This window comes from Phoenix dactylifera, chromosome 17 (genome assembly GCF_009389715.1).
Source record: "Phoenix dactylifera cultivar Barhee BC4 chromosome 17, palm_55x_up_171113_PBpolish2nd_filt_p, whole genome shotgun sequence".
Lineage (NCBI taxonomy): Eukaryota > Viridiplantae > Streptophyta > Magnoliopsida > Arecales > Arecaceae > Phoenix > Phoenix dactylifera.
The window spans coordinates 778,808-803,028 of record NC_052408.1 but is presented as its reverse complement, the minus strand read 5'-3'; the positions used below and the strand labels follow the sequence as shown (position 1 = coordinate 803,028).

The 24,221-nt window shown below is 38.9% G+C and overlaps 1 protein-coding gene across 4 annotated transcripts in view; it reads left to right on the top strand.

Annotated features, from left to right (window-relative positions):
- LOC103720885 (ribosomal RNA small subunit methyltransferase, chloroplastic) overlaps positions 1–23,851 on the top strand; it is a 29,001-nt gene extending 5,150 nt beyond the window's left edge. Inside the window, exons 5-11 of one of the 4 annotated variants that reach the window (XM_039114692.1) lie at positions 10,440–10,535; positions 13,668–13,752; positions 16,319–16,371; positions 17,979–18,089; positions 22,547–22,657; positions 22,812–22,936; positions 23,103–23,851. In XM_039114692.1, the coding sequence (XP_038970620.1) occupies positions 10,440–10,535; positions 13,668–13,752; positions 16,319–16,371; positions 17,979–18,089; positions 22,547–22,657; positions 22,812–22,817 (462 nt within the window). In that variant the 3' untranslated portion in view covers positions 22,818–22,936; positions 23,103–23,851. Of the gene's footprint in view, positions 1–10,439; positions 10,536–13,667; positions 13,753–16,318; positions 16,372–17,978; positions 18,090–22,546; positions 22,658–22,751; positions 22,937–23,102 lie in introns of all 4 variants that reach the window. The other 3 variants (XM_026809924.2, XM_039114691.1, XM_008810840.3) reach the window with 3 other exon arrangements.
- The last annotated feature ends 370 nt before the right edge of the window (positions 23,852–24,221 follow it).

The following is a 24,221-nucleotide window of genomic DNA, read 5'->3' as shown; positions in this document are numbered from 1 at the left end:
GACATTTTCTCACTATTTGGGATCTCCTCTTAGTCTTAATTGTGGTGGCTATACCATTTCAATTGATTTTCTATTTCTTTATCCCTTTTTCTTGGAGCTCATAAGCTTCTTCCAATTGACTAAGAATTTCATCCTTACAATTTAATGCTACATCCATGTCCTCAATTGGATCTCTTATAGGCCTGGTTTTTGTGCTGTTACCTATTTATCATCCAATATTCAGACCCATGAACATCCTTCACATTACTATGCTACAAAACTCTAAATACCCAGCTCTGTAGGTATAGGATGACATATCTGTCCTTCTCAAAGCCAGTCTTTTATTTATTATTATTTTTTTTTTTTTGGGGGGGGGGGGGTTGTTTCTCCCAAAGTGGTCATAACTTGAGATATATTTTTTTACCATTTATGAAGATTTTCTTTATGGTTTTCGTAGTGTCAGGCTGAAGTTATGTCCTGCATTCAAGTAACTAATTGACAAGCATCTTGAGCTGCATTAGCCTGCAACATGATTTCCTATGCTCTGTTTTTCAGCTCTTTGCTTTTCATCCATATCTACTTGTTAAAAAAAAAACATGACATGGAGAGCTCTATTTAAAATTTTAAACCATTAAGACCATAGTGAATACTGGATTAATTAATGATTAGAAGTTTTGAAAAGTTATATTCATGAAGAAAGAGTGTGTGCATTTGTTTGTATGTGTTGAGTGGGAGTATTGTTCCTGTGTAAATGAGCAATTTTCTTATCATGAATATTTTTGCTTACTAAATCATGCCCATGCATGTTTTAGCAATAGTGTGCAACATTTCAAAATTGTTCTTCAGGGGCATAAAGGACTCCACAATATTTGAAAACTGTAGTGAAATGTTGTAAGTGTGCATTGTGTATGGTCAGGAGGGTAAGCGTGGGTGTGCCTTTCATGTAGCATTAGTAAGAGGCTATTGGTTGTTTTTGTATAGTGATATGACCAGATTGTCTGCTGTGTGATTTTTTTACTGTCTTGGGCCATGGACAGCAATAACAGCCAAAAGCAGTAGATTGGGAGAGGAAGAGTAGAAAAGAAAAGGAAATTCCAAGGGGAGAGAATTGGTAGGTGAGAGGGGAAGAGATGAGAATTGTGGGATATGTGGAATCCTCCACATATAAATTAATTTATTTGAAATAACCCATAAATCAAACAAAATATGGCGCTTTTCATAGTCTCCTATATATAGATCTATGCAACTGCAAAACATTGTTCTACTAAAATCAATCAACACTAGACCTTCGAGAACAACCTGAAATTCTATTAGAAGTGTATCTGAAAATATAATAAAAATTAAAAAATGTTTATCTCTGCATAAGTCTTCCATACAACTCCATTCCTCGATCCGCTGTCTAACAAACTTATAATGTTGGGTCTTCTTTCCTGCATTCCATGAAAATTTTGTCCATTATTCAGGAAGGCACATTAAGTCTGCTTATACATGATCATGCCATCACTTTAATATACTTCACCACATCTAAAGATGCTGTAACTCATAATTCATCAAATGCTATGTTTCCAACTTAATATTCCCAACTCATTCTTTTTTACTTTACTACGGCATGCTAGTGCTTTTACTAAAAATGGGGCAAAGCTTGGAATTCATGTTCCTACAACATTAATCTTTTGTGCATGGAACACGTTCTTTCTTAGTGCTCATAGACATACAAGATACAACATTGTTAAACTTAATATTTTCTTGTAATTGTGACAATGACAACACTCAGTAAGTGCTGCTCCTTGTTGTCCACTCTAATCTTAATATGATAGTTTCCCTTTTTTATTTACCCTAAACAGTTATCATGGGTTAGTTGTCGGTTTGTCTAAGGCTTAGATGTCTAGAATGGCAATAGAGCATAATCAAGTATCCGAATTCTGAAGGGTTTAATTGCATAACATAGTATTGGTTATTAACAGCTTAATTTTTCTTAAGCAGCAAGAATGATGGAGCGAAGGAAGTTTGCAGTTTGTTAATGGTTCCAATCAAGATCCGCCGTACCGGATCCGGTAGGCGTACCGGTTGCTTACTGGACCGGTACGGGCTGGTTCGTACCGTGCTCCGGGTGGTACGAACCGGAAAGCTCTTTCCTGCCGGAACCGGGGAAGAAGAAGAGAACCAGAGAGAGCGCAGGGAAGAGAGGGAGGGAGCCCACCTTCGTCTGCCATCGGAGAGCCCCGCGGGGGTGCTGCGGTGGCCGCGGCCGCGTCCACTGTTTCGAAGGCTGCGGCCTCCACAGCGCCCCCGTGGGTTCCCCCGTCCCCCGCCGGGCTCCGCCGCCCCCCACCGGCCTCCGACGCTCCTCTGCGGCTCTCCGATGGCGGCCGAAGGTGGGCTCCCTCCCTCTCTTTCCCGCGCTCTCTTTTTTTCTCCTCGTCTTCTTCGTCTTCGGCAAGGAACCGGCCTGTACCGGTTTCCACGGCTCCGGCGTACTGGTAGCTGGCCGGTTCGGCATACACTGGTTCCAATTATTATTTTAAGCACAACATAGTTTCCTTTTCTTGCCCCTAAGATTGCATATCACATACTCTTTTGTGGTTAGTCATTATTTTTTAACACTTACCTGTTAAAGCTTTCTTGTAGAATCATGTTGGTGGCTTACACAATTTTCTTGATTTGACTTTATGTTATTTTTTCATTAGTGATTTAATGCATGTGTTCGTAAATTAACTATTAGAATAGCTCATCTGCACCACACATGGTTTGGAGACTTACCACCCCCAGGTGGAGCCTCATGCACCAGTTTGGACTTTGTTTTTAATAGCGGACAAGATGATAGATGCCAAATGATGGAGACCAACACAAGTTCCAGACCTACTATCAATGTAGATGGCAGTTGCCAACAAGTTTGTGGATGGATGAGGAATGTATGGAGGGCTTAAAGTTAAGTTCCTCAAGACTTGGATCGTCTCGTAGATTTTTAGGTCCAATAGATTTTGAGTTGGTCTAGCCCAAGGTCCGCCGTACCGGTACCGGTCGGCGTACCGGTGGTGGCCCGGACCGGTCCCGTACCGGTCCCGGACCGGTCCCGTACCGGTCCCGGACCGGTCCGAAACGGTTCCATACCGGTTCTTCAACAATAAACTACCGGTACCGGATTCCACGCTGATCCGGTACTAGTCCGAGGCCGGACCGGTACGGACCCGTACAGCAGACCATGGTCTAGCCGTTAAATTTATGAGTTTTCATTATTTTATTTGTATATTTATTTTTTTCTGTTTTATGATATTTTTTAGTGTTTATGAGCCGATTGTAATATAAGCTTAAGTCGAGGGTTACTTGGTCATGGAGAAAACATAGCATTAAAACCATGTATATTATGTATTCCTGACCCCTCCTCTGCTGCTGTTTCATCTTTTATTATTTTTTTTAGAATAAGAAAACCTAATATTAGCTACAAGAAAGCCTAAATACCCTGCCGCTGATTTTATCTGCCTGAAACTTGACAGCAGCTAACTTTTCTTTCGAGGAGCTAACCTGTTATCAGATCAGCAGAACAGGTCAAACTGTTCTGCTGTAGATCAGAACCTGGTTAGTCCATTTCCAGGTCTAATATCATTTCCAGCTGGTTGATCCTGTCCTTTGAGCCATACGTGCTTCCTCAATCTCTTTTTTCAGTTACAGTCCAGAACTAGCCAGCATCTTTCTTGGGAAAATCAAAACTCATCCGAACTGCTAGAGCTGCTGCATTTCCTTGCTGCAGCAGTCACATCCCACTTGCCTTCTCTCCGATTCACCACAAAGGGGATCTTAACACAATCACTGATTTTGGAAATCTTGGATACCTTGCTGCTGAGTGGGGTGAAGATTGATTCACTCCACTTGGAGGAGCCTTCAGGTGCGAACTGTAACAACCCAAGACCTCACCCAAAATGGCTAGCCGGAAGGTATTATTTGAGTTCCTTGATCCTGTATAAGTACCCAAGATCTATCCAGCGAATAACCGATGTGGAACTAAACACACGCCCGCACGGATCCTCACATACTCCTCCCATTCAAGCCCTGATGTCCTCGTCAGGCTAAGGGTTCAAATCTATTCAAATCTAATCACAAACACCACGATCGGCTCATGGTTAGCCCCAATAGATCCGTGCTGCAGTGTCTCCTAATCCACATAGATTATGGGCTGGGTTCGCTCTGATACCATTTGTAACAACCCAGGACCTTACCCAAAATGGCTAGCCGGAAGGTATTGTTTGGATTTCTTGATCCTGTATAAGTACCCAAGATTTACCCAGCGAATAACCGATGTGGAACTAAACACATGCCCGCACGGGTCCTCACATACTCCCCCCGTTCAAGCGCTGACGTCCTCATCAGGCTAAGGGTTCAAATCCATTCAAATCTAATCACAAACACCACGATCGGTCCGTGGTCAACCCCAATGGATTCGTGCTGCAGTGTCCCTTAGTCCACATAGGTTATGGGCCGGGTTCGCTCTGATATCACTCAACGTCACGCCCCGGATCTAGACATGATTTTTTTTTTCGCGTCCCAGATCCAATTCATGACATGGCCGTGCTATTGTAGGTTGCTGCCCACAATAATACGAAGCCCATGATAACAATTTTATTTCATGAAATTAAACCAACTCTGATTAAATTTATTGACTAATCATAAAGAAGTAAATACAGAGCATCTAAATCAAATACTTGAGTTTGCAATATTACAATCCAAACTTATTAACATAGATACTTCTAAGAGTCCCTATAACTATGCTTCAACTCTAATTTTCATTTACTCTTCCTCGCTCCTAATCGCCTTAATTATCTGAAATAAATAAAAAGAAAACAACAGGAGGGGTATGAGCTTGTGGCTCAGTAAGTAACCATGTACTATCTTATTAGATCAAGCATAATTTTTCTCATGCCAATGCATCATTTGAAGAATTTAACAGCAAAATAAAGCATTTCATAGATAATTTATTCAAAACAAGTTATAAAGCAAAATATGCTCCAACCATGCAAGTTCATAAACATGATAATGCAAGTCATATAAAAAAAATGTTGCCATTCATCCATACTTTATAAATCTTACTCTCAGACGGATGTGTTGCTATGGTCACTATAATCCCGTGACAGGGCTCGTATTCGTAGTCGACGAGTTTTATAACTTATTCATATTCGTTACCAACTTTAACCCGTTGGCAGAGGGCCATATTCGTTGGATGCTAGCTCCAGGGGGTCGACTAACCTCTATTTCTAGAAGTGGGCATAGCTATCTGAGAGTTCATAAATCATTCTTCTTTTTCATAAATCATACTTTCATACATTGGTTGAAAAATGACAAATGGCATCATAATGTATTAAATTCATGATCATGCCACAAATATCATTTTCATGCAATTTATCATAACCATAATTCATCGTAATGTATAAAATTCATGATCATGCCACAAATCTCATTTTCATGCAATTTATCATAACCATAATTTATACTCAAATATTCTTGAAGGATGCATTTTAGTCAAACTCATGAATCACATGCAATCATATGCTTGATCCTACTTTCAAGAAAATACATCATACCAAATATATTTTTCATTATTTTATTCTTATAATTAAACAGTGATTTTAAATTAATAAGATCAGTGCCAGGGTTACTTATCTTGATTCACTCACGAATCTCTAGAACCAGATGACAACTTCACTGTACCTATCATCATCATAGAGGACAGATTATCATTTTCTATTTTAATTTATTTATTTATTGTTATTTCATTTCAATTAAATACATCTATTACCTTAATTCTCTATTTATTTAATTATATATTTATTATAATTATTATTTATTATTATTTTTCCTTTTCTTTCTTTTTCTTTTTTCTTTTTTTTCTCTTCTTTTCTTCTTTTTCTTCTCTTCTCCCGAAGCTTCCCCTCTTCTTCATTCCTGAAGCTTCCCCTCCTCCTCCTCTTCTTCTTCTTCTTTTTCTTTCCTTCCCTCTTTCTTCTCCCGTAAGGGGAGATCGGGCTCGAGAGGGCCGAGCAGCAGCCGGCGATGCCCCCTCGGCTGGCTGGCGGCACCCGCGGTTGCAGCCGTGGCTGCACTCGCGGTCCGCGGCTGCGGCCGTGGCCGAACTCGCGGCCGGCGTTCCCCGGCCTCCGGCGCCCGCAGTCACAGGCCGCGCCTGCGGCCCGCGGCCGGCGTTCCCCGCCCTCCAGTGCCGCAGTCGTAGGCCGCGCCTGCGGCCGGCACCCACGGTGAGTCCCCTCTCTTTTTTTTTTTCTTTCTTTCTTCATTCTTTCTTTCTTTCTTCTTCTGTTCACCCAGGGAAAGAGGCGAGAGTCGCCCCCTTTGTCCTACCAGAAGGGAGAAGGGGAAGGACTTCGACCCGACTGCAGCCCCCTCCGACGAGTGGCGGTGGTTGTGGCCGAAGCCAGACGGTACCTGTGGCCGAGAGCCGGCAACGCTGACGATCACAGATACACCTTCTTCTCTTCTTCTTCTCTTCTTTTATTTCATTATCATAAGGTAGAAAGGACATAGGGTTAAGGTTTTTCTTGCTACGAAGAGAAGCTGCAGCTACTCTCTCCGGCAGCACTGATGCGAGCTCCAAACCCTAGCAGCGGAGGAGGGAAAAGGGGTTAGAGGCAGAGTAGGGTGGAGATGGAGAAGTGCTTGGTGGATCTCAGATGCAGGTCAATGGGGGATTTTACAGAGAAATTTCAAACGGCTCTGCTCGTTCACCGCCGTGATTTCAGCGACGGTTGCGCAGGTTCATCGGCCATTCAAATGGCCGCCACGGATCCCGCCCCCGTTATGCTCGAGAAGGTGCAGCCGAGGATTCCGGCCTCTCCTTCGGCTTGGGCCTCACATTCTCCCCTCTTAAATAAAATTTCGTCCTCGAAATTTACATACCTGTGACTTCGAAGAGTTGCGGATGCCTCGCACGCATTTCATCCTCAAGCTCCCAAGTCGCCTCTCTTTCTGAATGGTTGCTCTATTGTGCTTTCACATAGGGGATGGTGCGCCGCCTCAAAACTTGCTCCTTGCGATCGATAATACGTAAAAGAAATTCTTCATAAGTCAAATCTTCGTCAACTTGCAATGGCTCATACTGTACCACATGATTGGGATCCGAGACGTACTTCCTCAGTAAGGAAACATGAAAAACATTGTGTACTTTAGATAGCCCGGGTGAACTAAACACACGCCCGCGCGGGTCCTCACACGAACAAGTTCCATCTTGTAACTTCTGGACCTTAATTCTGCATAGAGGTTTCTATCCATAGATTATAATTTAAATTGCTGAAGTAATTGCATCTGATCTCAGATATATTTATTGCATACGCTACATTTAGTTTTCATTACACGGTTACTTAGTAAGCATTAAACCTAGTCTCTCTTAGGTCAGTTTTTGTGATTACTTTAGTTTCAGCCTTTTGAAATAAATTATTTGCTTGTGCGTTACATCTTAAAAGTGCATATAAAGATGTCCTTTAGTTTGCCTTATGTCACCAAACTTGTCCCCTGGAATTTAGTTGGGTATAGTTATGCTAACCACCTAGAAATATATGCTGCATGCCTAGCTTAGGGCCCTTAGCACTATATCAAGGAAAAGACCTATAAGTTTGAGTTCATGGTATGCTCTTCTTCCTCTTGGTAGAATTCAAGATTTCGGTTACATGCTGCAAATGAGAAACAACTTTCACTGCTAATGGGTGACGAATATTGGAAATTAAACTTTAAGGACTGGACCTGTATAAGAGAGTTTCTCTCCTTGTACAAGTTCTTCAAAGAGTGCCATTAATATTAAAAAATAATTGAGTGAAAAAAATGCAAATTCTAGTCCAATTATATGTTTTGGAAAGAAACATTACAAGGCAGCTAATATGCTACAAGAGCTAAACTATCCTGTTTGGCCTGCTGATGGCCTACAATTCCTCTCCCAAATGCATCCCAAGATTAGGTGCATAGGTTTCTTATTGTAATTCTGACAAAACAATGAGCCTTTATTTTACTGATTGATAATTTCAAAAGGCTGGTTCAAAATCTCATACTAAATATAGCAAACTTCAGGGTGTGGGATAGTTGTTAACAGTTTCATGTGACAAAGGAACGGTAATTAATGTTCCAGATGACCTTTTATTGGGAGAATCCCCAGAAAAAAATTCAAGTTAATATCCAGCCTTCTAGCTCACATTTTGGAATAAACTCAATTTTTTTTTTTTTTTTTTTTATATTGTAACTTTGGTCTTTCGGTTCAGCACCCAAGCGGGTACCTATAGATAGAAAGGGAAACTCACGCTGACTACCATGCCAGTGTTGATCTTGCATCTGAGTTTTTTGAGGGGGGGGGGATATCTCTATTAAATCTAGATCTATTTAACTTTACTAGATCTAGATCCAATCCACATAGAGCACAATCTGCTGTCTTCTTCTTCAGTCTGCTGTTATCTCCCGCAACAGTAGAAATCTGGATTATCTTTTATTTGAGGATAAGGAAGAAAGAGCAAGAGAACATAAAAAAATAAGGAGAAGAACTGGAGAAAAAGAGATAAGAGATGAGTTATTCAGCATCTAATCTGACTGGACACGCTTCTTACCTATTATTAAATTAGGGTGTCCACTAAAATGGGTGTATGACTAAAATACCCCTTGTTCAACAGTAGAAATCTAGATGATCTTTTATTTGAGGATAAGGAAGAAAGAACAAGAGACGCGGCTATCCAAGCAAAATGTCATGGGCATAATTCAATACCATCATTTCGGATCAACAGATCACAACCAACCATGCTTTTTGCATGCATTGCTTGTGGCTGATGTTAATCCTAGTATACTTAAAATGTTAATAGATACTCCTAGTTGGTCAAAGACAAGGACCAAAAGGTTGACTAAGTAAATATAGCTTGTAATGGTATAGGAACCAACTAGATGCATTGGATGGTTTATGAATGAATTTTATCATAACCACTTAGGAGTTTTGTGACCTGGAGTGTGGTCAAAGGAGCTATTAGTATTTTATCAGAAAGCTGCCATGCCTGCCAAAGATTATAGCTTCCTCATGAATGATGATTTTGGCCATATTTTTGGCTTGTCTCTGAGTTTTCTCTTAATTCTTTTCAAAGGGCCTTGTGAGTCCTAGTAGGTCTTAGATAATGGATCTTGAAACCCTGCAGATACCCATATGTCCTGCTTCTTTTCATCGCTTTAGCAACAAAAGTACTCCTTTGGGGAGCAACCTTTTGCATTCTCTTTTGTGTTGTAATGTTGCTGGCTGTTGGGAAGCTTTCTTGTGAATTCTCAAGCAACTCCAATTGGAGCCTTGTAAAGCCTACACTGCAAGGCCACCACTGGTCAACTAGGAAGGTGATATGTGTCATTTCCTTGGTATCCTTTTAACCCTTATCTTTGATCTTCTAGCTCTAATATCCGTTTTAGTTGGTTTCATTTCATTTATTTCGCTCTGATGTCTCCTTTTGCTACTCTGAAACCCAAGCAGGTTGTGTGAACCCAGTATTCACCAATAGGTATGGAAGGACTTTTGCAACCTTGTGTTGCTGGCACTCTATTATCATCATTGCTTGCTTCTTCTTTCTACCAACTCCGAGCCCTAGAAGGATGCAAGAGCTCCACCATTTACTTGTATCAGTTGTGAATAGATATGATGTTAGCACTCTATTATCATCAAAACTTGCTTCTTCTTTCTACCAACTCTGAGCCCCAGAAGGATGCAAGAGCCCCACCATTTACTTGTATCAGTTGTGAACAGATATCTTGTTAGACACCTTAAAAATCAAGCCACATGTATTTTGGTTTCACTCTGGTGAAAGTAGTTAACACTGCCGTTGAGTTGTAAGTCTGTTATCCTTATATAATTTGATTTTTTCCCTTTTGCAAATTACATTTGCAAATGCATACCGTTTACATTTTTCATCTATGTTAATACTATCATCACTATATGGAAAATTCTGTACCAAGAAACAATCTGAACATAACCGTAAAGCAATCCATATTATTTTGGTGTGCATGGTCAATAGCCAGAAGTTAAATTTATGGCTGCCTGTTTATATAGACCAGGTACAGGTGCTTAGTGAATGGCCAAGATTGCTCTCAAGTGAGACAGATTCATATGTGCCTTAGAAATTTTGTTTTATATAGGCCCTGCGCATCCAAGTGGCCCAGAAAGTTTAAGATTTCTATCATGCAGATACTTACATTGTTGGGCCAACCACTGAGACCCCTTCTCCATTTTATTAATTTATTGGTTTCGATCTTTTATTTTTTTCTTAATAATTAAAACATGTATAGATCAATTAACCCATGTAGGGTGTGAGAAGGATGTTAGTAATCTAGTTTAAAAATATGATATTCATAGAGATGTAGCATTACATGAGCATCATTCTCAAAAATCACTATATGAATCCAACATAAATGTGATTTTGGAATTAAATACTTTGGATTTGCACTTGCAGGTAGTGTCAAATATACCCTTCAATATAAGTACAGATGTTGTAAGGCAGCTTCTTCCAATGGGTGATATCTTCTCCGAAGTTGTTCTTCTGCTTCAGGTTTGAAATGTTACTTCTCACCAAAAGTCATCTTCCTGAATTTGCCATAATCCTGGGTACTATGTACTTTCAGTTAGGTTTTGTTACCATGAGCATTTAGTGATATACATAAGCCTGGAAAAAATGGGTTCCATCTATTCCAAGTCCGAAAACAATCAGCATTTTCTTCTCCCCCCTCCTCTTTTCTTATTTTTCTTCGTTTGGTGAATGCTTTATAATTATGGTAGACCTGAAGAGTCCGTGGGTGTCCATAGTGATTGACTGTTGATTTTTTGTAGTTTATGCGATAATCAGGAGGTCTGGACCTTACTTGGTCCCATCAAGACTTAATGAAATGCATGACAGAAAAGGTTTTTAGTCATTAATTTTGTTTTTTGGTATAGTTTCCACTAACAGGATGGCACTGTGAATTATGCGATATCAAGATATTGTGTTTAAGTAGGCCTCAACAATCTACTATTTCCCACATAAATAATGCTTTGACTTTGCATTTTTGAAATCGAGATGCATTCCATGGTCAGCTAAGCACATTGACTGCATCTCTAATTTACAGAAGCCTGACAGAAAGTCACATATTGATTAGGAAATTATTACTCTTATCTAAATAGGCCTTATGTTTTAGATGATCAACTCTTCTGTTTGACAGACTTAATAAGAATCCCTCTTACGTTTTATGGTTTTTTAGTTAATTCTGTTGGCATCACATATGAACTACACCAAAATTGTCTTTAATTGAGGTTGCCTTTGGCATCGTTATCAGTTTTCAGTCTCTTAAAAGCTGAAAACTGCAACCAGTTTTGTTTTTTCTTTCTGAGAACTGAAAACTTGAAACCTATTTGGTAGTTGTTGCTATTTTCCTTTATCAAAACTGACAACCTGTAAGCAAAACTGAAAACTTATATGCAGACGTGATTCGAACATTTAACAGCACCTATTCATACAACAATCACATTTTATAGAAGAATATATATATATATATAAATAAAGTTCATAAATATGATGAATTGTATGGTCTAAACTCAAAATTCATGCAAGTTCATTTTAGGTATTGACGATCTTAACAACTAATATAACTAGAAAGAAAAATACAATGATAAGCATCATCAAACAAAGCATGTTGCACTCATTACATGCACACAACAAGCATTTTTCCCTCCTTTCAACCCTTATCTCTGTCAATATCTCGTCAACCTCATTCTGTTGAATTTGATGTGATTCATCAACCCAAATGTAGGAACCTTCATGGTCCTACAGATACAGTAATTACTAGGATCAGACGAATAAGTGCAGATATGATAAGTACTACATCAACCTCATTCTATCGAATTTCATGGTATTCATCAGCCCAAATGAAGGAACACTCATGGTTGTACAGATACAATAAGTGCTATGATCAGAGTGTTGGGAACCCGCCCATACCGCAGAAAAATTAAAAATTCAGATGGCAACGGAAGTGGCATGCGCGGGATCAACGTTCATCTGATGAACGTGTTTCAAAAACCGTTCGTAGATAGATTAGGATTAAAAACTTTTAAAACATTAGGAAGATCATATCTTCACCTTGTGCGAGTAGATGATCACCGCAAACTGAAGTTCGTGGTTTGGGATGAAGGTTCGTTTGAAGCCGCACATGCGTCCGGCCTCTACAGGTATCCACATGAAGCAGAGGACCGATCCAAACGCTCGAATCTCCCCGGGGTGCTAGCTCCCTTGCAGAGATTTGTTTTGATGGCTGATCACCTCCCTTTGAATCAACTCTTGAATGCTAGAGGGAGGAGGAAGAATAAGGAGGGATCTGGAAGAAGAACCAAAGCCTGCTTGCAGCCTCTTTTCTTTCCCTTGCATTGGAGGATGAAGGGAGGAGGGGAGGGCCGCCAAGCCTTCTTTCTTTCTTCCCTTGCTTGCGGCTGAAAACAAGAGGAGGAAGGGGGCCACGGCTTGGAGAGGGAGAGGGCTTGAATGCCCTAGATGCCGCCCACACCTCTTAAATAGCATGCGGAGCTCCTAACTTTTAGGAGCTCTTGTTTTGCCGCACCAAGGAAGAATGAGGGGAGGGGCTTACGCCCTCCCTCTTGGTTAGCCCTAGTCCTCCTCTAAGGAGGATTAGGAAGCTTTCTTGTGGCTAAGTCCTAATCTAATTAGGCTTAGTCCAAGGGTGAACTATTTTGGGTTTAATCCATGCAAGTTCTAATCCAATTAGAACTTAATGAATCATGACTCAATTGAACTCTTCAATCCTAATCCAATTAGGAGTCATGTTAATTCATTAGATTAATAATTAATTAAGACTTAAGAAATCCTAATCCAATTAGGACTTATTCAATTTTAGTCCTAATCCAATTAGGACTCAAATTTGAATCCGAAGTCCTAATCCAATTAGGACTCTGGGAATCCTACTCTAAGTAGGACTCTTAATTCGAATTCGAAATTCGAATTCGAAATCCTAATTCAATTAGGGCTTGGGGCTCGAGAGAAAAGAGAATCTCGATGCCTCATCTCCATATTCAAAAAATAATAAATGATAGCCCTGAGAGCTTTCACTTTTTTCAGAAACCTGGAAAAACATTTTCAAAAAAATCAAAAATTGCAAGAGAGTAACCAAATGAGTGTTTTGCCGTGGTTTCCATGTTTTCAAAAACAAAACCAAGAGTTGGAAATTGGCAGTGATGCCAAACAGGCCCCGAGTTTGCCAAGAAAGCTGAACTTGCACTCAGGACCAGTACAAGTAGTAATTACATCTTCCTATTGGGACTACATGTGGCAATCTTCTTATGCTTCTTGGATTGCAGGTATATTAACTTAATGGAAGCACTGATCAGGGAAACCTATATAGAGGGACCAAGGATCAATATCTTTTGATATCTACTCTTGGCAACTCCGTAATTCTGAACTTTTAGATGTATTCCTCTGCTAGAATATTTCTTCACAGTTTTGGCTGTTACCTTTCTATCCTTAATAGAATTAGCCAATGTATATTTTCAATATTCTTCTCCCTGGTTGTAGAAAATTTGTAGATTTCTTTGTCTTCCATGGTGGTTCAACTTATTATATTAAACAGAAACTACATAAATAGCATAACTTCTCTTTTGATCCTCCTTAGCCTGAAATTGTTGCAACTTTGCATCTTTTCAGGATGAGACTGCATCACGCTTGGCAGATTGTTCTTTACGAACATCAGAATACCGACCCATTAACATCTTTGTGAACTTTTATTCAGGTAAGCTTTTTCAGTTTTATGCTTTTCAAGTAGCAGAATTATTAACCTCAATCCTTGTCCCAGCTATTTGTGGCTGGCTTGTATGGATCCTCACTCACCAAAGGTGAAGCCAAATATGCATGACAGTGGCATCCCAAGACAATTACTGGAGTAATATCATCATTTGCTTGTTGAGAGGACCATACAGATTATACAGTCTTGCAGGGGATCATACATTACAGATTATAGAATTGTATCTTGAAGATCATCAAAAAACAAGCTTTAGATTTCACTCTTAAAGCAGATTTTTCACTAATACAAAAACGATGGCCATTATTTTGGTTAATAATCACTTTTGCAGAATAAGGAAAAATTAGGACATTATTGAGGCGGAACATTGAAATTAAGCATTGAACCTCAAGGCAAAGCCTAATACTGGGGTAACTGTAGATTAAAAATAATTGTATTTGATGGGTAGAACAAAAGAGATTTTGTAGGGATCAGATGAATTGTCTACTTTATTGGCTAGTTATTCTTCAAGGAGCACCTTCTGCTCATAAGCTCTAAATGCTCAGAAAATAAAAGAAAGAGAATAAAAAATGAACCTGAGTTAAATATAAAATAGACGATTTACCTGATTTTCTAGATCTATGACTGGTACTCTAAAGCTGGTGGACAGGGTACAGGGTACTAGAACAAGGGCATGACTTGCTGTAAGGATCTTAAAAGATGAGTTTTGCACCGTATAGGTCAGGTATGAAGGATAGTTGCTAACTCAGATAGTCAATGGAAAAATATAAAGTTAGGACTAAGAATATTAACATCACTTTTTTGTACCGTATAGGTCAGGTATGAAGGATAGTTGCTAACTTAGATAGTCCATGGAAAAATATAAATTTAGGACAAAGAATATTAACATCACTTTTTTGTTCAACCATGAGAAGATATGTTGGAGTAATAATGAAATAGGTGTGGAGCCACTTGAATTTTTACACATTTTTCATCATACAAAGGAGCAGTGGCACATGTTTGAGCCATGTAAGAATAGGATTTCATTTTCAATGTCTTTCTATTTTGGTATTAAACTTCGTGTAGGCATCTCTTGTACCTCTTGGGACTTGTTATAAAAGATAATTTTTTTTGACATATATACCCTATGAAATGTGCCTTTCATTGCATTTAAAGTTTCATTTAATTTGTATACTTCTAGAAACTCGAAAATGTATTGTTACACCTCTCTAGTTTGAAGCTATCTCACAGTGTTAGGATATGTCTCTTAACAAGTAAAATGGCACTGCCTTTGAAAGATTGGGGATAGGTGGAAGTATGGTTCGGCATCTTGGTACTGGACCTTGTACCAGTGCTACACTATTATTATGTCGGTACGGTATGATACGGAGTCTTTTCGGCATATTGAATGTCGATATGCCTTCTGTATCATGTACCGGTACCAAACCGGTATGGTATGCCCCATACTGTTCAGTTCGGTCTGGTACGGCGAACCTTGGGTAGAAGATTTCTTTCACACCTTGCTCACCCTTCAACTGGCTGGGCAATGGTGGCTTCCATCAATAATCCCATCCCATCCCATTCTCATTCATGGCAGTCTTTCACGATATCCTCACGTCAAACTTTGCAGCCTTGCTCCAAGCTTGCCATGACTTTGCCATCTCCTCCATGCCCCCCTCCCCCACTGCTAACTGAAAGAAACCTCTACCCCTCCCTTAACCTTTCACCTTTTTATTCATCTCATAGCTTATACATCCTCCATGCTCAAAGTAGTTCGATGTCTTTGGTATTTGACCTCCTTCCCATGGCCTTATGTCACCTCCACCCTAATCCTTGTAGCCTCTCATTGTTTCTTTTTCAAGGAGAAGGCCGTAACTCCTCTTGTATCTGAAAGCTGATACCATTCCTTGAAATCCTTCAACACTACTGCAAGAGAATTCCTGCCCAAGATCACTGTTCTTGCTCCAAAGATGAATGATGAAGGGATTCTCCTTTGTGACTTGGAGCTATTAGTGGTCATATTTATTCTCATCTCTATACAATGGCTCAAACTACAAGAAGACAGGGGAGGACTTGATTCTCAAGAAGCCGCACCAATACTGGACCCCTCTTGCAGCCCATTTTATAAACTTGATGCTGATGGATATTAGGTACTTGCCATGGGTAAAATCAGCTGTGAGAACTGGTCAATAACATCGATATGCATCTACAATCATACTTAGGTGCTTGCTTTGATGAAGAAACATGTATAGAGATGAGAATAGAGGTGACTGCTAGTGGCTTCAGGGATATATACTTTAAAAATACGGATCTTATAGATGTTTTCAAGACTTTTTGGTTATCTTTTACAATATACAGACTTTGACTAGCAGTTGTTACTAACTTTCTGGCACTAGATATATAATGTAATGGTCTGGCTTGCTTCTTTAAATTTAAAACATTCCCAATTGACTGTCAAACTAAATCAGTTATCTTTCTTAATGTATCTTGATCATACATATAAATAGTTTTATAGTGGTCCCTTAATAGCATGATTGCGTCAAATAATAATATCAACATTGCTTTCATAATTTTGCAGATCCTGAATACAAGTTTAAAGTTGAAAGAACAAATTTTTTTCCTCAACCAAATGTAAGTATTTCTTTTGTAAGCATCATAGCTTGCATGCTGACCATGATTATCTCATGTTTTTCTTGAGTAAACATGAGCTCTATAAGTTAAACTTTTACCAGCAGCTGGAAAACTGTTTTTTGCGTTGAAACATGGAAACAGATACAGTATACGGAAATGACATGACATGGACATACATGATCCATGTATACAAATATACATATATTAATACATCCATGCATAATGTGCGTTGTATATGTAAGAAGCAGCCATAAAGCATAGAATGTTATTAAATAGCATCAATTTTACAAGCTCATCATTTCATCATCTTTGACCCTAATCCTTATATCATATTTTAGTATAAACATCATATACTACAAAATTGACCATTCACCATTAAAAGGTTAGCATTGAAGAAAAGAAAGAAAGTACCTTCGCCCTCATTTTTGGAGGTAGTAGTGAAGTTTCTTGAGTGTATTTAGGAAGTATTCGGTGGTTTTAACTTTGACAAATAGGATGTTTACACAAGTATCGGAGAGTATCTGATCAGTATCAGCATCCGATATGTATCCCATACAAATACAGGATGTGATTTGAATTATTCATGCTTCCTAGTTTTTTTTCCAGAGATGGGACTTGAAAACAGTAATTTTAGATTACTTCATACATTTTTGTAGACAATTTCCTAAATTGGAAACTTAAACAAGTTAAAGCAACATAGTGAAGTTCAAAAAACGTAAGAACATTTTGTTCAGTGTCTCTTTCTCTATAACTCTCCTGTTAACATGTTTTGACTGTTCAATACATCCAAGGTTCAAAATTAGTTTGTTTCCTTCCATATACTGGTGGACAGATTCTAGTGGATCAATATTCCTTGGTCATTAGTTTTAATTCAAGTTTATACTAGTCAAAAACAAGTATACATGATGACAATCAATGCATCCAACACAAGCCAAGTTTAAAAACAGAATAGGTGAGAGAAAGACTGACAAAAGAATTAATAACATAAATCAGATGTAAAAACCATCATTTCCAATGAAAATTGTCTCAACCTGTGTCTATGCATATTATATGTTGCAGTCATGTCTAGTAGCATTAATTTTCAATGCAGATCTCATCATTGATTTGGCTATAATAGGATTGAGAATTCAACTCTAGCAACAGGGTTCTAGCTCAACTCCATATATAATAATTAATGTCCTATTGTGATCTTGCTTTCTATCTCCAAACTTTCTTCCCATGTTATTGGAGCAAGCATGTAAATATGCAGTCAAATTGAGATTGAAAATTGCATGGGAAGGTATATGCACTCAATCCTTGATTTACTGTCATTATGCAATTTTTGGTTGTATCATAGATGCCTCAAGATAAGGGCTTCTGTTTAGACTGCTTAGTAGATATTTCAAAAAGAATTTCAAATTTAAAATGGAAGAAATTAATTGAAGTGTTGGAGGAACACGTAATATTTTGTCAGAAATTACATATAGAATAAATATGCCAATCCTTTTGCTTATGGAGTAAAGTCCAATGAATTTAATGTAATCCTCCACCTACAGATATCCATCATTTCCAATGAAAATTGTCTCAACCTGTGAATAATGCTGCCCTTGATGTTTGTTTCTTGGCAGGTTGATGCAGCTGTTATTAGATTTAAACTAAAGCAAGTTTTGGATTATCCACCAGTTGCTTCCCCTAAAAGCTTCTTTTCAATGGTTATTCTAGATCTCCATTCTTTTCATGTTTGTTTGCTTACCAAGTACCTATATATAGAATATTTGATATGGAATTCTTTGTTATTGCTGGCAACTACATATACACTTCAATCTGAGAATTTTTAGGAGTTCAGATATGCAAATTAGTGATTGCCCAAGTTCCAAATAAAGAGTCAAGTATTAATATTCTTAGCTTTGGCTATAATCTTATAAAAGGTCAGCTGGTTGATCTGCTTTCTTTTTGTTGCAAATTTTATATTTCTGAAACCTGATGATTTGCTGAGATGAATATGGAAACAAGTTGTAGTTTTATTTGCTCTAGATGAAACTGGACTTCTAAGGTATGAATGGGTTGAATCACATCTAATTCAACTAGTTATAATTCAAGAGAGCTCAGAATCCTTTTCCATAATTTTATTCCAACCAAAATCAAATGAACAATGGACAAATGCATTGGATCTATTGTACACATTATCAACTACTTGAATACATTAGGACGTAGTTAAAACTTATTGATCTAAACATGTCATCAAGCTTTTCTTGATGACAATCATATTAGCAAGAGACATAATTATACTTGATTGCTGTGAAACTTATTCATTTGGTTGAATTTCCAAATATGTGATGAAAATTTTATGTTTTAGTTTTTTTTTTAAAGTTCTGAGGACAAAAAATCATCAGGGCCAGAACTACAAATTTGCATTTTCGGACCATGTTTTAGAACTCGAAGATCACCAAAAGCCCTCTTAGGTTGCCCAGATATGGTAGGGGGCTCTTCTTTAGGGTCTTGTTCTCAGGAACACCCTCACAGACTTCAACTACGTGGAGGAACAAGTGGAGAGTGGCTTCATATGGATGCACCTATTCGAGAAGACCCATGAAAATTTCTTATTTCCTTGTAGATGGATGTTTCCTTGATGATGGAGTCACAAGTTGACATCTCTCTGCTTGTTGAACCACACAATCCTAATAGGATGTCTAGGCAGGGAATTTGGTCTCAATCAAGGTGTCTTAGCAGAATATTTGATAAAGCACCCAACCAAGATATTTGCACTGGTGTTCTATTCTTTTTGGGAGAATCTTTTGAGATTGATGTTTGGTTAGCATGTCTTTTTGAGCAATGAACAAGGCTGTTTCACTATACTATAAGGATACTGGTGGGTCAGATAATGGTAAACTTTGTCATGGATAAAGCCCACCAACTTCATAGTGAAACTGTACTGGGTAGTATGTTGCTTTGTAGTAGGAAGACTGGTTATGAGGATTTAAAGAATCTGCCAAAAATGGATTAGTTTACTGCAAATTGTTGGACCTTTCTTCGGTTCAGCCCATTGCTTCATAAGGGAGGAGGCAAGCATGCCAAGTTCTTCAACAAAGAATGAAGTAGTCTAATGCTAACTAATTTGGCCTTTTAAGAGCAAGTTGGTGACAAGGAATGGGTTTTTGTTATATTACGAAATGCCAACTACCACCGTTATTACACAGATCTGTCATTTTTTCGGCGCATTCTTCTTGTGATTAAAGGTCTAGTCAGTTGGTACTATTTGTTCAAGTATATGTTCATGCACAAGAGAATAATCTTCATATCCATTAAGAAAGAAATTTCAGTGAATAAGTCCTAAGCAAAGAAAAGAGGTCCCTCATTAAAGATTTGACTAGTGACGGCGAGGTTGAGCCATTTGCTTTGACAACCTTGATGCAACCCCTAACTATTGTGCCTGAGAACCACACTGCTAGTGAGGAGATAAAGTGTTAAAGAAGCCACGGAAGATTTTGGATCTCAAGCTTCATGACACTTAAATGCTCTTGTTGAGATGCTTGAGCAGGTCTTTATCAAGGCGGACATCAAGAGGAAGAGGTGGATTAGGTTTCAAACTACCCAGTTGAGAGAAATTGGTGGATCTACGGTTCATAACGGCTTCCTGACGATAATGGATACCTATTCCTTTTTCCTAAGTTGCTCTCAAAAGGTCAAATCAAAAGGTGCATTTAGTTGTTCCATTATATGATCTACAGAGGAGCCTGTTATGCTTGCCTTCCCTACCATGAAATGATGAGCTGAATAAGAGAAACATATGTGAGGTCCATCTGTTTTTGGTTGGTCCTTTGGAGCCTGATTAGTAGCTTTCCTATCAGCAAGGATTTTACTCTCTACCAAAGTTCAGTTATAGAATTGATAGGCTTTATTCCAGAAGTTTCTCACATATTTGTCCCATCAACATGCCTAGAGTATGGTGATGTAGCCTCATTGTTTGTTTCTTGGAATGAAGATATGATTCCCATCCACTGGCCTCAGAAGATGCTTATCCATGCCATTTCTTTGGTTGGCCACATTATCAACTATCTTTCTAAGACAACCCTAATGGAGACCAAATTGTTTGGCCACCCTCTGAGGAGTGTACCATTCATTAAGCAACAGGATGTTGGCCTGTGATCTGATCATCAAGGGAAGCATTTGCTCATGGAGGGAAATAAAAAACTACACACAAGGTTCGCTGAACCAATACTAAAAGGGGTGCTGGTTTGGCATGGTTCAGGTTTGTATTGTGCCATTCTAGGGCGTTTCTGAAACATGGAGAGGGAGCAAAGGAGAGAGGAAGAGAGAGAGAGAGCGAGAGAGAGGGAGGAAAGAGAGTGCCAAGGGTTAAACCCTAATCTTAACCCTAGCAGAGAGATGGGGGGAGGGAGAAAGGGAGGAAAGAAGGAGGGCCGAGGGAAGCCCGAGAGAGAGAGAGAGAGAGAGAGAGAGAGAGAGAGAGAGAGAGAGACGTTTACTAGTGACGCTACTGGAGGGGTGGGGATGTTGCAGGGGCGGCAAGGGGCTTCTATTGAATACGATGGAGACTTAGGGGAGGGGGGGATCACAAGCGACTAGAGGATGTGTTTTTTAACCAAACTTGGACTTAATCAAACGGAGAGAGGGTTTGATCAAACAGTTAGCCTTTATTTTGAGCTGACAGGGCGAGCTGTCCCGGTTCCATATTGGTTCTATTCAATACCCCTGGTTTGGGGTAGTAGGGGTAGTACGACCAACCCTACTCACATCAGTCTTCTCAAATATATGCATGTACAGTAATCCACTCTCCACTTATTCTTGCACACAAACTCTTTACGATCTACACATAGAAGGTCTCTTAGAATGAACTAGAACCTTACTTTGCTAGTTGGATTCTGAGGAGGCTTCTTGAATATCATCTTTATCATCAATTGCCATGGTGTGTTTATAGCAAAGCTAGGGAGATTCCTAGAACCCACTAGTATATCTCTATGGAGATTTGAAATGTAAAGATTGGCCAACCTTACTAAGAAATAATGAGCCTAAACATCATCCACTTTGACTAGAACCCACTGCATGGAGATTTTGTAAAAATGGCCCTCTTATAGATTTGTACCATTTATCTTTTCAAAAATAATTTTCTTGATTAAAAGTTTTCAGTTGCTTTTGCCTTGGCCCAGGGGTGAGAGTCTTGATGCAATTGTAAGGTTGCTCCATTGTAACCTACGTGTCGCGATTTGAAACATAGAAATAGCTTCTTCACACATGGGGCTAGGGCTTGCATACATCTAACCCTCCCTAAACTCTGCAGGGGCGGGAGCTTCGTGTACTAGGCCACCCCTTTTTCACCCTTGGGCCTGCTTACGCTCAAATATTATGTTAAGCAGAGTTGAATGCACATATATTTTATAGTAAGTGCACATATCTTGATGGTAAACACATTTTTTATATGAATGCGTGTATTTTCACTATTGAATGCTCATGTTAGTTAAGCGGGCAGTTTCTGCAAAATTCCCTTTACCCGATATGTATTGAACCTGTCACAATTTGGTTGGATGGAGATCTCATGAGTTGAGGAAGGTGTTTTGGCTTACTTTTAGTGAGATAGAGGTCATCAGATCAACTTCTGTTTTGCCAAATCCACAACTGTATCAGTTTTGAATTCAGTTCAGGGCAAACATGTTACACAGTCTCTGTCTCTTATTCTAGTCAGACTTAAGTGGGATTTCAGTTTTTCCTTGTCCAAACTACCAGCTTCCGTACCAAAGCTATTTGATCATTGTAATTGGTGTTACATGCTTATCTCAAGAAACTGGAACATCTAACTGTTACTTTGTTGAAGTAGTTTCTTGTAACTTGAAATTTTTCTTAGTTGTTAATATGCACTGTAGCTTTATAATCCTCATTGGAGTTCTAAAGCAGCTTTTAGCTATTGATGGTTTTGTTAAAGTTCAACAATTAGGTTAGCAAACTTACTTTGTCTGTCATGTTTCTGCACTGTGAAATTGCTGTGTGAATTTTCAACCTTATGACTGGTTGTCAGCTGTGGTGTTCAGCAGTTTTCATGTATTCACAGAAGTTCTTGTCATCCTCTTCAAATTAGGGTTGAAAAAGTTTCTGAAAAGTATATTTTCTTCCTGAGCCTTATTCTAGTCAGAAATGAGCACCAAATCTGCATACATGAGGCAGTTGCCTTTGTAAAATACAGGTAAATTCTGCTTTCAATGGAAAGCGTAAAATGTTGCGACGGTCACTTCAGCATATATGCCCATCGCTCGAGATTGAAGCTGCTCTCAAGAATGTTGGCCTTCCAGTTACAGTAAGTTGCTTGGTTTTGATATTGCTGATTTCCCTTCCTTTTTTTTCTTCTATCCAGTGAGTTTCTTCTTTGTTATTGCCTGAGTAAAATGCAGGCCAGACCTCAAGATCTTACATTGGATGATTTTGTGAAGCTGCATAATCTCATTACACAGGTGTAGCACTTAATGCCATGGAAATAGCATATAATGAAGCATCCTTATGATGAAGATGGGAGTTTGACATATCCTATGGTCACAACATGAGAATTCCAGAGACAGATCTATGATTAAAGGGACAGGTAATTTTCATGTCAAGTCCAAAATTTGCGCAAAAAGAAAAAAAAGCTGTTGAATAGTTGGTCATCATTATGTTGCTCATATTAATTTGCTGGTGCCAATACCTGTTAGCATTCTTGACCGTTATAATTGTATCTCTGTGACATTTGACTTGGACCAATTTGGCAGGATTCACATGGCAACCACACATAAAGGCTGGTAAAACATCCTACCATCAGATTTGAAGCCATTGCAATTTGAAATGGCCATTTGGTGACAAAGCCATCTGTATAAATAATTCAATCATATGACAGCTATGACGCTTGCTTATTTGGAATGGAAAATCAAGCTTTTGAGAGAAGGTAGCACTGCGGCAGAGAATGACTAAAAGCAAAATGCTGAACATGAAATAACTTGATTGAAGATGTATCGTTAATCAAATGGTTTGCTCATTGGCCAAGTTTAGGATACGGGTCGCTTCTGTTTCTCTATTCCACTCACTGTTCCCTGAATAGAGGGTTGCAGCATGAATCTCTTTAGATTCCTCCCCGAAATAGTGAAGAATTAATGATTATTTCTGGCTGTCTGGTTGGCTCAGAGTAGTGCTATGCAGCGCCATTCTATTTATCGTCGGATGTGGCAGGGGTTATTGGTGCCATTGGCAGGGTGTTGGGTAAGTCACTAAGCTAAGCATAAGAGGATACTGAATGTGTTCTTTTACTGGGACTTGGAAAATGCTCGGAACCATTCGATAACGGAACAATTTGTTCAATGCATGACAATATACAACCGTTTCAAGGAGTCGATCTTCAGGCAGCCAACTGAAATTCTCATGGGGACATTGGCTTCTTATTTGTTATGTCCTGCTAAGCTATGTTAACTGCACAAGAAACGGACAGAAATGCACAGGCTGAATAAATATTTACTAATAGGACTAATCAGGATGTGGGCACAATTTTTAGGATCTATTTGGGTAAGCTATGTTCTGTTGATTCAAGGATTAGGCTGTTTTTATGAGCATGACCCATGTCAGTTCGAATTCTGTAGGAAGGAAAAAAATATTTTTATAATTTTTTTTTCTGATAAGTTTATAAGCTAGATTTTTAACGTGCTCTTAGAAGATATTTACTGGTCAACAAGCTTGATTTCTAAAAATACTTGCGGAAATATTAACAGACTCAGGATTTTCTAATATGTTAGGTTTGCTGTTGTTGAAATGCCGTTAGTGTTAGGATTTCATAGAAGTTGTAGGTCCTGTGCTGCATAAAAATGTGGGTTGAGTCTGATGCCTTCTTGAGAGGGTCCTAC